General features: G+C 42.6%; 1 protein-coding gene across 2 annotated transcripts in view; it reads right to left on the bottom strand.

Moving 5' to 3' along the window:
* Window positions 1-18,972, bottom strand: part of drosha (drosha ribonuclease III) — an 89,740-nt gene that overhangs the window by 28,113 nt on the left and 42,655 nt on the right. For both annotated transcript variants that reach the window (XM_078280163.1, XM_078280162.1), the window contains exons 21-24: window positions 17,173-17,272; window positions 14,933-15,035; window positions 8,550-8,620; window positions 46-90 (exon numbers count right to left, since the gene is read on the bottom strand). In XM_078280163.1, the coding sequence (XP_078136289.1) occupies window positions 46-90; window positions 8,550-8,620; window positions 14,933-15,035; window positions 17,173-17,272 (319 nt within the window). The remainder of the gene's footprint in view (window positions 1-45; window positions 91-8,549; window positions 8,621-14,932; window positions 15,036-17,172; window positions 17,273-18,972) is intronic.

Consider the following 18,972-nt stretch of genomic DNA (forward strand, 5'->3'; position numbering starts at 1 on the left):
CCTAGCCCAAAATAAACATCAATAAGAAAACATCTCTCAACCAACCTGCAGGGGATGTTGAGGGTAGTTGAGCCAGACCTCCTGTAGGCCCTGCAAAGACAGAAAAGAAAGGGGAAGAGAGATGAGCAGTCGGTGGAAAGGAATTTCAATGTATTACCGGTAGAAATAAACTAAAGAAACTAAAAAAAAAAAAGAAAAAAAAAAAAGACATTCCTAAAAATATTATATAAGCAGCAAATACAGCCTCAAATACGTGTTTGCTCCACAAGTAAAACCATGTATGATAAAGGTGGATTTCTAAGTATTTAAACATTTATTTTTGCTGGATTTCATCAGCCTTGTGCACTTTCTGTGATATAATGGTAGTACTGAAACGTTTTATTGGCTACCCCGATGGACAGGAAAACTGTCCACGGTTCTATTGTTAGCCTGTACATATAAAGGGAAAAAACCAAAGAACCAAAGCCCACAAGCTAAATGGTAAATGGACTGCATTTATATAGCGCCTTTCTACCTTACCGGACAAAGCTCTTTACAATTTGCCTCTCATTCACAAACACATTCATATATGGTGGTGGAGCTGCCATGCAAGGCACTTTGGGGTCAGTGTCTTGCTCAAGGACACTTCAACATACGGACAGGAGGAGCCAGGAATCAAACCATCAACTTTGTGATTACAGGATGACCTGCTCTACCTCCTGAACCTCTGCCAGCAGAATGCGGTCTGTGAAAAAAATAAATAATAATTTACACAAGTGAATTGTATGGATGTGTATGATAATAGGCTGGGGGATATGTTGTCTATTAGAAAACAACAGCCTGTCATGTCGAAATAACAGCAAATAAGTCAGAATCTCTCTTTCAGACCAAGAGGTCTGTGTATCGACTGCCCACTGGGGAATGAGTTGGGGGGGGGGGGCATGTGGATTTGAGCAGAAGGCGAGGGGTGTTGCGGTTTGAGGGTTGGTGGGATTTGAGAAGTGTGTTGTCCCCGGGGACACACATTGACAGTGCTGGACTCCTTTTGCCTCCCATGCCGGTGGACAGAAATATGTGCAAGATCAACATGTTTCCTAAACCCTGCTCTGAGGCAACCCCACAAGATCCAATGGTAGAAAAGACAAAGGCTGAAATAGACAGCAAACGGAGAGGAGGAGCAGAAGCTGTGTCTCTCAAGTTGTTGCCAAGGACAACGCCAGTCAGAAGCAGTTTTGGGCCTGGGGTCTAATATTGGGCGAGTAATAGCACTGATAGAGATGTGGCGAGGGCCTCCAAAGTACAGTATCACTTAGGTGTTTAAAATGTTCAAGGAGAGAAACCTTTAAAATGCGGCGCTAGCCCACAAGGGGGTTGTGTATGGTCAGCGAATGGATGCCTCATCTTCTCAACCCACCCAGCTGGCAACCCATTGCCTTAAGCAGCCAATGAAAAATTAATGAAAGTGGTCAATACATTTGAGCAAAAGCTTCCTTTGGGTTGCTTGTCTCCTAGCCTGGGACTGGAGTTGAAAAGCACTAAGTACATAGCAGATATCAAGGCAACACGGAGCCTGCTTGTGAATACAACATCGGATTTCGTCATGATGATTTTGCAGCCACACAAATTGCCATAAAATACACATGAAAGGGATGCATCTAAAACGTAGGACGCACACGCAGGAGGAAGTGAAGTACACACAAGTTGCTTCAGCTTGTGATCGAGGCTTATGATTAAAATCCATCCACAGGGCGCGGGCGATCCACCCACATGCTGTATATAGACCCGAACAGCTAATGTTTCAATTACAGCCATTCTAAAGACAAGGCAGACAATGATTAAGCCAGCATCGAGTGGGGATTTAAGAACAACAGCTTTTTTTTTTTCTTCCTCCTCTCTCTCTCCCAGCACGAGGAAGGTATAATTACTGGGGACACAAATCATCATGTGCAGCAGCTGAATCCCAGCCATTTGGAGGAAGGAGCTCTTGTGCTACAAACAGAAAAAGGAAGAAAAAGAAACATATGCAAACATGTTTATTTGAATGTCAACGGCTTTGGTCAAACCTGCTATGGTCTCCATTTTAAGGTGGGCTTCAATCAGCGCTGCTATAATCCAGCGGGGAGGATCGAGACGCAGGCTCAGTCTTGCACATAATCAGGGCTCACAAGCCAACCGTAAATAGTCAACACCACTACGCCCTGTACCCACACCCTAGCCCCCCACATCCCTGGGACTGTTGGCCATTCATGATTGGGACATAATGGTGCTCTTCTCTGACAAGGTCCAGTGTTTCTTGACAAATTGGTCTCTAGCTACAGGCTGCCAATCAATCCATCAAACGTAGTAGTGCAGCAGAGAAATCGATAAGCGGTAGCGTCGCTAATCAATACCAACATAAGCCAGCCCTATGTTCAAAACGGAGGCTTCTGTTAGTGAATGGTCAAGGTGAACTTCCAAATATGAGAAAACTAATGCTGACTCTTTAGTGAAGTCCATCATGTGATTTATTGTTGAGGTGAAGAGCACAACTTTTACAGTTCATTTGAGCAGAAACGTGTATGTGAATGGAAAATAGCTGAATGTGGGCATGCATTCATTTTCCAAGCTATTGTCAAACCAAGGACGCAATGGAGAACACCCTCTCAGTCAAACATTGGACATATTGGCTGTAGTTGTCACTCGACAAAGCATACAAATTGCAGAGATGTCAACAGAGAACAGAAAGGGACATTGGGGTAAAGAGCAGCTGAGTGAAAAGAGAAGTGGAGTGTATTGTTTGTGGTTCATGTAAGGGGAAAATAGAAACACTCACTCATTCTCAGAAAGGCTAATGTCCAGTGGATGATCTTTCAAAAAGGAAAACAAATTAATAATCTGTGTTCATGCAGAAATAACTAGCTTGAAGCAGAGGCAGAGGTTACTGTTGGTGCAAGCCAGTGAGGTGACCTTAGTATGGAGGGAGTTGTCAGCAATTTTTTCACCTGAGCATGTAAGCCTGGCACACTCTACTGGTGTACCAAGAGATCAAAATAACATCATAGTTAGTCATGATTATCAAATACAGTTAAAACGTGATATACAGGCAATTTTTTGCAAAAACACTCAATTCAGAATACATACCAGCACAATTAACTAGGTCAAAATGTGGAGAAAAGGCTGAAAGACTCAAAGAGTTGATGCCATCTCAAGCTGCTCTAAAAGCTTGATGGTGTTTTAGGCCCCCAACGTCTCCTTCCAGGCAGTGCTGCGACTGTTGACTTCAAGGCACCTAACCTTAACCCTAACCATAACCATTGCCTAATCCTAGTGCCTTCCAGGCAGCGCTGCCTGGAAGGAGACGTTGGGGGGGCTTAAAACACTGATAAACGCTCTAAAACCCTTTTTAGCACTGCATACAGAAGTGAAGGAGGTAGGAAGAAGGCTGGGATGCCCATACTACCAAAAGCGACAATCGCAGTGCCATGGTGACCATCTCAGTTGTGTATGCTTGTGTGGTGGTGTTAATAAAAGCCAACACATTAGCCCACGGGTAACTAGTGGGATCCTCAATATGATGATTGTTCCTCAAAAGAGACATTTCCCTCATGACAGCACAGTGGCATCAACAGCTTTCCCCAGCTATATTGCACTGCTGTTGAGTCCAGGTTGAGAGCAATCGAGCAGCTTCCACTGAAGAAGAGGCTTCCTGCCTCTCTACTGATGCTTTAATAACCTCCACGGTAACATCATTAGTAAATTAGCATCCATTGTTCCTCCGGGCGTCTGTGTGCAATGAAGCTCAATTCCATCCTCAGCAAGAGCCCCGTTGTTTGTGAACCAGTGCCAGCAAAGGTGATATGTTGAGAAAAAAACAAGGGGACGGATATAGCTGTGCTCCAGCCATGAATGCCATACCAATTATGGAATAACAGAAAGAGAAGGAGAGGAGAAAAAAACTGGGGCCACTGTTTGTCTGGCTAGGTCTTGAGGTGGAAATTACATGCAAGCTTTGTCTTAGGTAGTCAATTCTAAATTCTACCTCTGGAGTTGTGGAGCTTTTGTGATGACTTGTCATAAGAGGACTGGGGCAAAACATCTGTGGGAGGAATGACATCCTGGAGTGTTAGAGAGAGGAAAGAATGGAAAGGAAAGAGAGAAAACAAGAGGGGAGCACACCAGCCAGCATCCTGTTGTTACAGAGAGAAAAGAAGGGGAAATGGCATTGATCACCCATGTGTGAATGGAATACCATACCAACAAATTGGAGCAGCAAAACCTTGCCGGGTGTGATACAGAAAAATGTAGAGTCCTTCAATTTTGCACTGCCTCTCATTAGTTTGGTAATGTGCTGTGAGAAGACTCATTTGAAACGTGTTAAGCTAGAAATACAGAAGGATGAGAGTAGTCCTGCAGACCACAGAAATGTAACTCACCCTGTGTCCATCCATCTCCCTGCCCCACAACTCCCCACCCCCATACCCATCATACCACCTGGCTTTCTGGTCTGTGTCCATCTGTCTCCTCTCAGCTTTGTTGACATAGCAGCCACCAGGGGGATTCAGCAGGGGGGTGAGAAGCCATACTATTTCTATTTCTATGTCTAAAAATTTCACATGCACAACTTCACATGCAACCTAACCAATATGCTCCCTCAGCATCCATAGTTGTACTGCATTAAGTGTGCTATTGACAACATTTAATGGCTGTGATTTTTATTAATGACCGTTATGCACTGTAGAGGTTTTTCATAGTGCAACTTGGACTGTGCAGAGCGTAGCTGCAGTACCACTACTGACATGATTGGCTGACAGGTTGGAGAGGATTTGTGTCGGCAGCAGAGTCATCTTTACTAAGCCCCCAGAGAATCTGGTACTGTTTTCACTTGTATGACCAGAGTTTGTTATTGGTTATCGTTAAACTTCTTATTCTAAAGTTGAAGGCCATGTACAAAAGGTTGTTAAATCATGTTCTTTATCCTTTTTACATTTGGATACAGCTGTTTATGCTTTCATTACTTTTGTACTGACCACTTTAATTCCTTTTTTCTTTGCATAAGCTGCAAAGCTCGCACTCATGAGAAGATGTTCCGATGCCATTTTTTTTTCCTTCCCAATTCCGATACTTTAACTTGCGTATTGGCCAATGCCGAGTACCGATCTGATACCAGTGGGTTCAAAAAAATGATATATGTTATTATTAATTAACAGCTGTACACTACTGACCCTGCTGGGTGTGATATGATTGCTATCAAGTCAAGTCTTTATTAATGCCAAAGCGACGCAAATACGCCTGGAAGTCATTTTGGTGATTTTGGACCCCCAAAAAGGACAGTATAGGACAAGGATGACAACACATCAGACTGGACATATACACAAAAACAGCAGATTTAAAAAAAATAAAAAATAAAAAAGACACGGGTTGCTACCAATGTGTAAATACAATAAATAAACAAATAGATTAGACAAAGTGCTAGTGCATTTAGTCACCCTGAGGAAGACGTAGCTGTGTAAGCAGAGCAGATAAGGATTGTTGGTGTGAATTGAGGGCCCTCACAGCCTGCGGGTAAGTGCTATTTGAAAAACGGGTGGATCTGGATCTGATACTTTCTAGCCTTCTGCCTGATGGTAGAGGGGTGAAAAAAGGAATGAGCAGGGTGTGATGAATCTTTCGGTATTTTCAGTCCAGTTTTGAGTAGACGGGTTTTGTAAATGTCACAGATCTGGGTCTGTCCGAGGTTTCTCCCTAAAAGGGAGTTTTTCCTCGCCTATGCACTAAATGCTTGCTCTTGGGGGATTTACTAGAATTGTTGGGTCCTTGTATATTATAGAGTGTGGTCTAGACCTACTCTATCTGTAAAGTGTCTTGAGATAACTCTTGTTATGATTTGATACTATGAATAAAATTGAATTGAATTAGATCTTAGTTGCATTGTTGTATGCTCAGGTTAATCCCTTTGTAAATGCATACAGAGATTGAATGCCATTGAACTTTCTTTTCTTATCTAGTCAGTCATAACGGACAAAGAACATAAACTACTTAAAAGTAGATTTTGGGGGCTTTAGGGGCTAAATTATGTGGTACCAGCATTTTAGGCAGTACCGGAGGCATTTCCAATACTGGTATTGGCAGCGGACCAACTCTAGTTCAAACTGCTAGAGACTCTTTAAAGTAGAACAACAAATACAGATCACATATCCCACTTTTGGCCATCCTTTTACAGGCTCCCAGTAGATGTTAGAATTGATTTCAAGATATTTTTTCACTTCAGTTGAAAGGTTTAGCTCCTGACTGGTCCTGTCTGCATCTCTGAGCTTGAATGTCTATATTTACCACTAATCTAAGATCATGTGATGCAGTTTTCTAGTTATTCTTATATAAAATACAGATTGATTTTGTCTACTTGGGTTCCTTTTTTTTCCCCATAAAACATGCTACTAATACAACCCCGTCTTTATATTTTGTTTCACTCATTGCACATGGATGTTCCACCATCATGCTTATGGAATTCTATCAGAAGCATGTCAAACTTTCCTCTCATCTGTTGTCTCCCTGATGAAATGAACAAAATAACAGCCGTGGGATATCAAAGTAGTCAATGCTGCTGGTTTATTTGTGTATTGTGTGTATGTTCAGCAGGTGAAAGAAGTCCGTTTTTTTACAAGGAATCTTATCATACAAATAAAGACCTCCAATTCATGACAACTCAATAGCTTGATAACTATCAACGTTCATGGCCAAAGGATGACAGTAAAACAGGACCAAGGACGTTTCAGCTCTCCACAAGGAAATAAATACTCTACAGTTGGAGCTCAAACACAATGGCTGGCCACAGAGTAGAGAAGTCAGGCATGGAGACAAATTAAGGCAAAATGTTTTGTTGTTATAGTGAGATAGAGATATATATATATATATATATATATATATATATATATATAGACATAACTTAAACCCTGAAGAAAATCGTGTAAACAAAAACCTAAGTGTATAGAAGTGTATAGAAAAGTATTTCAGTCAAATTAAATAGATTTTATATTTCCAGCTAGTTTGTTTTAAGAGGGATGTTTCCCAATTAATGATCATCTTCCCCAGTTGTTTTGTGGTTTGAGGTTTTCAAAGATTTAGTCCTGAAGCCTCTGATCTGGTCTACCGATGCTGATCAAACATGTTTGATAGATGTGTGTCCTGGAGTGTGTTGGGAGTCACCGACTGAATCTCAGACAAACACCCTCAGTAGCCAATTAGAACAAAGCCTGCTGCTACACACTAGATGTGCTGCAGGTTATTTCATTGATAAATTAAATAAAGATAAATGCAAATACTGATCATTCATTACTTATTCATTACTTGCTGATCACCAGTGTCGGGTGTACAGTAACGTACTAAAAGTAAAAAGTAGTGTAACGCGCTACTACTGAAAATTCGGTAACGAAACGTAGTTCCTTTTTCAATTCGGCGCAACGTTACTTTTTTCCAGGGACATATTTGACAGCGACGCTGCCTTCTCAGCTGTGCTGCGCGCTCACAAGCTCCACACGGGCCGTGACAGTAGCAGAGGAATCATGACGAGCGAGAAGCAGCTGAAGCTAACTTTTGAGAGCGTTTTAAGCTTCGTGGCTTTTTGACACAAAGCTGACAACCTCACAGATGGATGCGGTGGAGACGGCCTCATACATACACGCAGCGGACCGCTGTGGACTTGTGTCGGTTGCACGGACACGCAAGGATTTCCAGAAAAGAGGCTGCATGTGTCTACGACAATGCACGAACCATCGAGAGAATCCAGTCTGCAGTGTAGTTCAGACACTTCACTGATAAACCAGAGATTGGCTTTATGGTCAAATATAGTTTTTGTATAATTAACTTCAGTCTCTGCCAGAGACGCCTGCTTTTAAAAGTAACGTAAAAGTAACGAGTAAAGTAAAAAGTTACTTTCCATAGGGGGTAACTAAGTAAAGTAACGGGTTACTTTTTTAAGAAGTAACGAGCAAACACTACTTTTTAAAAGTAACTACCCCAACACTGCTGATCACACACACACACACACACACACACACACACACACACACACACACACACACACACACACACACAAGTGCAGGTGTCTTGTTCAAGACTGGCAAACCGCATTGTTCCACACCTCCAGTTCATTTCACAAAATATACAAACCATGCTATGGCTTATCCAGATTTTCTTTTTGTCCTCAGTCTTATTGTTTTATGTTTTTGAATATAAGTACAGTGCACATAATAAGCAGCTAGTCAAAAGCACTGCAGGGTAATGCAAGATTATGCGAGATCTAACATTCTGAGGCTGGCAATGCTTCGACAGCGTGCAATATGTAGTGGTGCCAAAACATGCAGTGGGTGGGTTTAGACAAATAAAAGAGGTTGGATCGGTGAAAACATTACAGCTATGTCATCCACACACTGAAATAGAAAAAACATGTCTACAGTTCATCTCTATGACTGATGTGTAAATACACAAGTGTCCACAAAAAGACGCTCGTGCAAATACACATCCCGAATATCACACTACAGAGTGGCAGAGGGCAGAAACCAAATTAGAGCTGAGTAAAACATTTTGTCAGTTACCTTGGTGTTGAAAAGCAGTCTGCCAAAGAGCTGCCGGGACTCGTCCAAGCCTCCTTCCAAATACACAGCACCTAAAAACAACAGTGAAAAACAAGAAACTAAGAATTAATAAGACAAAATCAAGACAACGCTTAATCAGGAAGTGTGCGCAAACTCTGTGGAGTAGTTGCTGGAAATTGTGCAGGCTAATTTCAATAACACGCAAAAACCCACACAAATTCAACGTAACTGTGAAAAGCATTATATTTCACCACTGCATTACTGGTGTGAAAAATTTCAAGCAATTCTGAGGCAATTTCAGACTTCTCTCCTAATGGAAAAACTTAAAATTAATTGAACTCGGCAATGAGTTATAATTGCTTTATTAAAAGTAGGAGTGCATTTTTATTGCTTTTTGCAGTGAATATGACCTCGGGGTTCCCGTGCAGAAGACGAGGAGTAGGAAGAGGAGAGGAAGGGATGGTTGCATCACTACCCTGAGATGGAACTGGCCAAGGTCACGCAAACATCAAAACTGTGGCCTCTGTCATGAATAGGCCTGGCAAGCAGATACAAGCCCACGTACAGACTTATGTACTTCATGCTCAAACCATTCAGGGACAGTGTGCACAAAACTATTTTGTCCTCTTTGTCACTCGCCTCCACATTCGGGCATGACTTATTTGTGCAGATGTTCACACAACAAACAGAATGTGGCGAATCTAACTTGAATTGTGAGGGGATAAAAATACAAAAGACAACATACACCAACGCACAAAAGACAACGGACAAAGAAAAACATTTGAGAGAGGATTGGTCCCAAATTGCAGAGAGCTGCTGTCACAGCAAGCAAGGAACAACACAAGTACCCCAAATGTCCCTCTCCATGGGAATGATATGCAGCATCTCCAGCTCATTCTGTTGCAATAGTCAGCTCCTTTGCACAAGTCAACTCCCCTTTGTGTGTTTTGTTGTTTTGCTCGTCTACTGTTTCTACTAGAAGCAGTGGAACTATCATGGTGCCTTTAAGCTGAGTACAACTTCCAACCATCACACTTAGGGTGGCTCATTCAATTTAGAAAGCAATAACCACCTGGCAAATTGGGTATACAATCGTGCAGCGGTTTTTATTATGTGCATAAATGAGCCAGTGGAAATGGGCCGCGGTGCGGTTGCAAGTCTTAATGCGCAAACTGCTTTCATGGACGACATCAAAAACATATGAGGGATTCATCATCTGGGGAGGGAAACTGCTTTCAGATGGCTAACAGGCCATTTACACACACACACATACACACAGTGAAGATGCAGCCTACATAACTGAAACCATAAAGAAATACAAACAAACCACCGAGCACAAAGACAAACAAATGCACACCCTATCTATCTGCCTTGCATGCCCTTTACTTCTAAACAGAGGAAATTACTACCAGACATTGCCCAAATGTTACTAAAAATTGGATTAAGCCTGACAACTTTGTCTTACTCTAGCAGCTTCTTTGGCAAGTAACAGGCTCTCATTTATTTGGAGGCCCTTAACTAATATAAAAATCTAGTTAAGTGGTAAAATTAACGAAAGAAGCTTGGGAATTTGGAAGGCACCAGTCAATATGGCTTTTAGACGGAGGAGTCATTTCCTGCAATGTTTGAACCATCCAAAATCAGAACACAATACGTCTATCAATCATATCTATAAACTCTTCTTGAAGTCCACACACGCAGCATACCACTCTCCCCATTGCAGATGTGTATCAGTAAGCAAGGCTTCTGTAAACTTGGCATGTCGGGGACGTGCGTCTCACTGAGGCTGACCACAGGAAGCTCTAGAGAGGGGGAGCGGTTCTTCGCAGGATGTTTTCCACCAAGCATCAGCACTGAGATTTGTGGTTTTTACCATAATGTGGACCTCAGTTCGAGATGCTGCTACGTAACAGATGTTTCCTCTGGAGACCAGCTGTGGGAGGATTAGAACTCCCTCCTAGGACCAAGATTTGAACGTCTTTCAACCCCCACTCATAATGCATTCATGTGCGCGTGAACACTGAAGCTAGGGGTGGGTGGGGCCGGGAGGCAGTTTTCTTCATGTTTTGATGACACAGCGGATTTAGAGAGTTCCCCCAAATGGAGTCCATAAAGTCGTTGAAAATCAAAGTTTTTTTCTTCTTATTAGATTTTCTAAACTTCTTCCAAGAGGAAGGAGAAAGTGGGTGGTAAGCAGGGAGGAATGGAGAAACCAGGAGAGCCTCAAGGGATTTAAAAAAGGTATTAAAAATCTCAAAGCAACACCTTTGGTGTCAATCAAAGGGCTTGTGGATGAAGAAACCAAGATATGCAGTTCATTCTAACGAGAATACTCTTGACAAGGCGGCTGTCCGTGCAAAAAGTGTGCCCCAAAGCGATCCAATCAATCGCACAACTTTCCGCAATCATTAAACGGAGATCTGTGCTTCACAGTCCACCACCCCATCAGCCTGCAAAGTTGCAGCTGACGCCCTGAATACACACGGCCCACAAAGACGCCCAGGCAACTCAACTGGCAATTATATGCTAGCATCACTCCGCAGCTCATCTTGCAGTAACATCATGCCCTGGCCAAATCACTCTGCAGTCTCAGAGCTCCGGCACATTCAGCCCACTGAGTTGTCGGACCTGCCAGGGAAGCGAGCGCACAATAAAGGAGGCCTACGAGTGAGATAGACCTGCCTAGAATATGCACATGAAGAATCCCTAAAATGCGGTGGGCACACTGGATTTGAGTGTGCACTGCCAGTACCGTTGGAAACTTCCAGGAAAATGTGATTCACCAGCTTCTTTATTTTTTTTTTAATCCCTCAGTGAATGTATTTAGTTTTAACTCACAATTGTAAATAACCAACTTAAGAACTAACTCAGTATTTAACCCAAAGTGCAGTGCAATTGTTTCAAGGTAGATTACCTATTTGCTATTTCCATAATTGGTCATCCTTACAGTGCTCTTTGCAATCTCTGCACACTGAGCTTAATGAATCTGGGTATTTTCCTAACTTTAAACTGGACCAAAAGTGGAACCGGAGTCCAATGGAGCCCAACCCTGAACTGATAGATTAGAAACTTGATTGTGTAGATGTGGTACAGGTTAGAGAAAACACAGTGTACAAACTCTAACCAAGTTTCCGTCCAGTACTGTGTAGAGGATATCAGTCATGGCCAGAGAAGGCCAGCCACTAATGAATCTCCACATCTGTCACAAGTCTAATGCAGACAGCCATGCCGACTGTACAGTGTTATGTTTAGGAATAGAATTCCAATGTCTGTGGGTTTTCAGTGACCAATAAAAACCCAGAGTCAGGGGCATATGAAACACCAGAGGCTGACAGTCACATTAATAACCTAGAATGAATTATTCAAAAACGCTCAGGCTCTAATCCATCAAATAATATATTAAGCCGCTCCCTCTCCGGCTCAATGGGGGCTGAAGCAGCAGACGGACACAGAAAGCAACACATTAAAAAGGCAAAAAAATAAACAAACCCAAAACATGAGAATAGAATTTTTCACCACTGCAGCGGCGAAGGCATGCAGTGCATTGTAACATCAAACTTCTTACTTTTCAAAAAGGAGGCTTGGAGCGATGGGGCGATATGGAAGAAACAAAAAAAAAAGAGGGCGCGCAAGAAACCAACTCCACCACTGCTACCATTGCAGCAATTAACAAAGGGAGCAGTACTTGCTCAATGAATACACCGGCTGCATTGTGTATGAATCGGATATTCAGCAAGTGAGAGATAATCCTTTCTCTCCGTTCTTTTAATAGGAAGAGCTTAGAGAGGGCCCTCACAAAGGTTCACCATCTGTATCCCCCATGGCTGCTGGCAGCGTATAATCCACAGATCAACTGTACAAGGAAATTAGGGCCATAAAAACAGAGTGGGGCCTCTTTTCTTCTTCGCTCAATTCTTTTCAAACAGTTCGGCAGGAAGGAAGCGACGTGGCTTATCAGTGAAGAAGACCTGAGAGCGAAACGGGAGGGCAACAGGCGTGCAGAGTTTCTATGAATAAGCAGAGGGAGAAAGTGGTTTCTAAAGACGAAGAAGAGGTAGTGGGCAAGAGCAAGAGCGCCGACGGTGAGGGTGAGAGAGAGAGGCGGGGGGGGGGGGCGCACAGAATGGGAGGTGTGCAGGCCAAAAGAGCCCAAATGAGAATGGCCCACTCCGGCAGAAGTTAATGACAGGGGATCAGAAAAGCAAGATTTCCATTCAACACTTTGAATTATTCAGGGTTGCAGGGCACCCATTTGCATTGCAGATGCCTTTGCTTTCCATTCCTCTACTGCTCTCCCTCCATTCTTCCTCTCTCTCCAGCTCTCTCCACTTTCTTTCTCTCTCTCTCTCTGTCTCGAGCAAGAGAATGGCCCTGCCTCAGGGTTAGGAGATAGACACATTCTCGGATCCATGGAGGGAAAGCTTTGCCCATGCAAAGCAGAGGATTATCTGCCATTTCCAACAAAGCCTAGGTTCAATGGTCACTGTGGCGAGGAAACAAATAAAACAAAGGTCAGAAAACATGCACAGTAAGCCATTAAAGCTATCTTCCAGGGCCTTGGAAATATTATGAGCACGTCATATTCCATCACAGCTTTCAGTGTACGGAAAGAGGCCCATTTTGAATTCTTAGCGTGTGCACGCTAGAGGGAGGGAAGAAAAAAAAAAAAAAAAAGAGTGTTAAAATAGAAAAAAGAAAACTCAAAAAAATGATGGTACCCTCAGACATCAAGGCAGCGACGCACCAATGTGCATGTCTGTTGACGTGGTGCCTGCTGCTTTTGGGAAAGTGGTGGTTTGACGTCTGTGTCAGATGGAAAAATGTGCGTGAGGATGAAATGAAACGTTTGTGAGACCCTCGTACCATCCTACGGCACGTGTGAGCGATCTGGGTTTGTCTTTTGAGGAGAAAATGCTCCCTTCGGCGAGAGACTTGGAGGGCTGGAGAGTGAGGAGGGGGAGGGAGGGAAGAGATGACAGAGTGACATGATGACTCATCATCTGCGAGGGGGGGGGTGGAAGAACGCAACGGGACATAAAGAGTAAGTCAGAGACAGCGGAGGGTGGAGACACAGACTGCTCAACGACAAGGTCTGAAAGGAGGCGTTTGAGCTAAAAACAACTGAAAAAAAACTGAAATGAAGATGACAAAAGTCTCAGTGAAAGAAGTGAGGCAACAGCAGAAGGCATTTTCAATAGAAGGGACTTTGTATGTGTCAAATCTGTGTGTATGTGTGCATGTTTTGCCCCTCAGCATGCGTGTGTCTGCTGGGGGATCATTTTTGAGTAGGTAATCTAAAACCCACCACCACAGGGTGCTCTGACAGCTGTTTTCTCACAGGTTCCTTTATAACAGCATCCCTGTTTATTCATCACTTTTCTTTTTTTTTTGGGAAATTTGATATATAAAAAGAGAGAGGGGGAAGAAAGAAAGCATCCAGACTCGTGACCCTGCTGCCTTGCTCGGATGTGTGCAGCAATGAGGCGGCGACAGCCACAGGACAGAATAGATTATGACTTCGTCTCTGTCGATAATGAACCCGTAACAAGTACGGGGCCCCGGGGCCGACGGGGGGGGGGGCGTGGTGCCAGTCAGCACTCTTTGTGCACTGCTGTTTTTTGGCGCAGGGAGAGGGGAGGCGAGGAAGATCTCTTTAAAGCCACCCACTTTCTGTGTCTATCATCAGGGGAGCGCAGAGATGGCTGAACTGGTTCAATCAAGATGGTGATAAGATGAGGAAAGCTGCCGACTCTGCAGCTCTCAAGGAATGAGGCTTAGCTTAGCGCTGCCCATGGGGTTGGATGGAGAGAGGGAGACGGTCCCCACCGAGAGCTTTGCGCGAGTGCGCTTGTGTGTTTGGTGTGTGTGTGTGTGTGCTTTTTCAGCACAGGGTCCTAACAACTGCACAAACTCTGTCACTGAACTGCTGGCGAGATGAATAGCAAGCTTGTGTATGTGTTTGGCGTGGGTAAAGGAGAGCGGTGCTGTGGGGATTGCCTCTCCAGCCAGAGGTCAAACCACATCTCCTGAGATCAATAAAGCTGTGTAATGTGTCCAGGGCCTAATGGGAGATCCACTGCAGCTATTTACACAATGTAAAACAAACACACACACGCGCTGCTGCAAAGTCCAGCAAAGCAGCACCTCACTAAAACTATTAAGTATACTACACTATACGAGTATTAAACCCCCTCCTAATTTTTGTGTTGTGTTTGTAATAGCGGAGAGACAGTATTTGTTTTCAGTAAAATTCGAGTGAACTAAATATGTAAATCTATCTTTTTAGGACAAGATTAAGATATTTAGTTCACTCAAAATGCATTCCTATTTTTCATGTTCTCCTGCACAACCACGATCCCTGCTTTTTCTCGAGGGAATCTCACCGATAAGAGCCTCAAAGCAGTTGGCCATGGCGTGTCGCAAGTCCGACTCCCGGCACAGATCTGGTCCGTGAGCGTAGAGCATGAAGCGATCCAACTCCAGTTTCTGTAATAGACAAACGCATTCACATCAGTGCGACACATCAGTAATAGCCTCTTGAAGTAATAGCATTTTTTGGTATTGCACATTTTCATAGGCTCTCCATGGAGAAAAGGAAATAAAGGGGCCGAAAAACTCAAGGGAAATGAAAAAGATTGCCTGCCCTTGCTGGAAAAGGTTCTACTTCATGGCACTGACAGATGTGCCCATGTGTTGTCCAGCTGTGGCATGATGCCACGGGAGGAAAATGTTCACGCACGTGCATACAACGCACGCACAAAATTACAATCACACGCGCACACATACATGCACACACACACGCTAGATAATCCCAAGATAAACTGTGAAATAGTCCAGTGGTGACCTTCAAACCACTTTTTACAATAAGTATGCATATCAGAGGAACCGAAGAGACAAAAAAAAACTGATATTGAATGTATTATTAATCACAAATATGCTATCTTATAAAATAAATGTATTATTAAAATAACAATGTCAAATGTCCTATTTATCTCTGTGGTACTATGTTCCTGTATTATTAAATACCTGTATTTAACATACCTCTCGCTGTGTGTGTGTGTGTTTATATTATATGTGCAAATATATTCAATGTATAGTTAGTTGTATTTTAATCTATACAAGCTCAATCCAGCCCCTGCTGCTGTACAGTACACAGTATTGTATCGAACACAATATTAACAACTAATGTACAGTATAATACTGAGCACTATCACTGTACAGTGTATTTTCGAAACAGAGTGTGGTCCTAATTTCTACTTTTGTCTCTATTTTGTGAGACTTTATTTTATTCTATTCTTTTTTTTTATTCTACTGTCTCTATTGCCTTTCCAAAGGCTTCTCCACCTTTTATAATGATGTAGGGCTTTTCTCGTGATAGAACCTGGGCTGGGTCCAGGAACAGTTGCTGAGGTGGGCAATTACTTGTGACCATCGGACAGACTAAGAAGACCTGCTTGGAAAAAATGTGATTAAAAAAAAATAGGAATGACAAACTCTCCCCTAATTGACCCAACAACTATAACCTAGCTACTCTTGAACAAGGCACTGAACTTCCGGTGGAGCTGGTTGTACTGGTCAACTCTAAAGCTGTGTGAGAATAAAGCAGGACATCACGTAAAGAACTATAAATGTTCAGTCTAATAATAATAATAATAATAATTATATTTAGCTTCCATTTAATGTTAATAAATGCAGTGAAGTGTGAGACTGTGGGTCAGTCAAACTTTCTGCAACTATTTCTTTGTGCCACGTCAAAAGTAGCCCAACTTGATTTTACTGGCAGTGCACCACAGACAAATACGCGGCAAAAAAACAGTCAGGGTGCTATTTAATTATGCCTGCTAACTGTTGGTGGTATTCTACCCCCCGTGATTGCACACACAAATTAAGTCACAATTCATAAATACTCCAACTCAGAGGGAACCCGTTCGGACTTTCAAGCCTTCCAAGTGAAGTGGCGGATTGTGCCGTCGCTCGCTGAAGATATTTTTTTGAAAGATAATTGTGAGTGTTCTTGAGCAGACGGCTTTAGAGGAGCCTGGTAAACAACTTGGCAACGCCAAACGCTGTATCACACTCGCTTTACCGCGAGCGGCAAATTGAAACAAGCCAAACTGCTACACAGCACTAATGCAGATTCGGGCAGCTGCATCTTTGTATTCAGCAGGGAGCAACATGAAAGATTGAAGTTTTTAATTGCTTTCTCCACATCCCGGGACGATTATTGTTGTGTTCTTTACAAACGTGCCAGTGAGTGCGGCTTGGCTGTACAACGCTGCCAGTGAGAGAGAGAAGGAGCGAAGCAAGGGGGCCTAGCGATAACAGGAACTGGAGAGTGTTTCAGGAAGACCTCTAGGGGCCCACAGGGACCCCAGCCGCACTAGTCTAGTCCTCCAAAACAACAACCTTTTAACTCCAATTACAAACCTGAGGGGCCAAAGAAAGAAGGGAAGGGATGGCAGCAAGACAAAATTACTCTTTTTCCCCAGTGCCCCCTTAGAAAGAATCAAAGTCATAACGGCAAGACAGAAAACAATAACACTGTCTCAAACATGTTCTCCTGTCAGTTCGCAGAACTTGCACTGCTTTGACCCTACAGACGGAGGACTTGTTATGAGTTTACCTTGGCTAGCATGGCTAAGTGCTGGTTCTGGACGATGGCTGTCCTGTAGGTAGCCAGGCCGCCCTCCTCTAAACTGGGAAAAAGGTAGTACAAGTGGACACTGTGGACACAGAAAATGAAAACAGATTAGAACGGTTGAAGAACAAGTCACTGGATCTCAGATGTCATGGCTTCACATCTTTAGTTGGAGAATATTCATTTTAGGGCTGTGTATTGGCAAGAATCTGGCGATACGATACGTATCACGATACATGGGTCACGATTCGATATATTGCAATATATTTCGATACTGTGCGTGAGGCGATATATTGGGATTTTTTTTTAAAGGTCCCATGGCATGACAATTTCACTTTATGAGGTTGTTTAACATTAATATGAGTTCCCCCAGCCTGCCTATGGTCCCCCAGTGGCTAGAAATGGTGATAGATGTAAACCGAGCCCTGGGTATCCTGCTCTGCCTTTGAGAAAATGAAAGCTCAGATGGGCCGATCTGGAATCTTGCTCCTTATGACGTCATAAGGAGGAAGGTTACCTCCCCTTTCTCTGCTTTGCCCACCCAGAGAATTTGGCCCGCCCATGAGAGAGAGACATCATGGCTTTCAAACGAGCAAAGTGGCAGTTGGTCAAGGCCACACCTCCTCTCTCCTCCTCAATAGCTACAAACACAGAAATGGCACATCCTAAGTAAAGCTCATTGTGGGACTGGCTCTAGTGGCTGTAATTCTGCACCAAGGCTGAATTTCGGGAAAGAGACTTCAGATACAGTATTAAGGGACCACTAAGGCCTATATAAAAGCATCCAAAGAGCACCATGTCATGGGACCTTTAAGTATAATTTAAGAAAAACTAATATTTAAAAAAAAGACATGATGTGCACAAAAGACAAAGAAGTTTACTTTAGGGAAACAATTCAGAACACAGAAAATCAAACTGCCAGTTTGGGATTGTGGTTCCCAGGTTCCTAGTGAGCTAATGTTTATATGCTAAAGTAGACCAAAGTACAGCCATAGCTACATTGTTAGCTTCTAGCAAAAAGTCAGGCACTGCTAGGCACTGTTAGGCAAGGACACTAGTGGTGTGTCTCAGCATAGCCATCTAGCGGTAGGGGGTTTAAACACAACATAAATGTGACTTACATGAATTTTTGCACGTAAACAAAAAAAAAAAAAAAAATCAAAAATAAATCTATACAGTATTGCAAAATAAAATATCGTGACACTCAAGTGTATCAATTTTTTCTTACACCCCTAATTCATTTGTTTTTTACTTTCTTGTCTGAATACATAGGTAAGTATTCATACATCAAACATAAGTAAAATTGGTAGAAAAATATGACAACGTCACACAATCAAACAATAATAAGACTGTGTAATGAAGTAAAGCGGGTTTACAACATTCATATGAAAAAAAATATAACACAACATAAATCACAACATATCTCTTTCACGTAGAAAGAGAAAAAGTGTGTGCTGGAGAGGTCAGAAACACGTGAGGGGAGGGGGGCTTATAGTGAAACCTCACCAGGTCACTAGAACCTAATTTACAGGAAATATAAATAAAAATAAAAACAAACGACATGAAATAAACTCAATATGGCGACATTTGAATGAGAAAAAATAATAATAATAATGACAGGCTTAAACTCAATTTGGTGAAAATAAAATGATGATAATAAAAGGAACAAAATAACAAGACTTATGATTACAGAAGAAGGCAGGCGATTTGAATAATAACATTCAGATAGAATATTGTTAGATATATGTTTAACTTGCCTCATCCTGCATTTACTAATTTTGTCAA

The sequence above is a fragment of the Sander vitreus genome, chromosome 22, assembly GCF_031162955.1.
Source record: "Sander vitreus isolate 19-12246 chromosome 22, sanVit1, whole genome shotgun sequence".
NCBI lineage: Eukaryota > Metazoa > Chordata > Actinopteri > Perciformes > Percidae > Sander > Sander vitreus.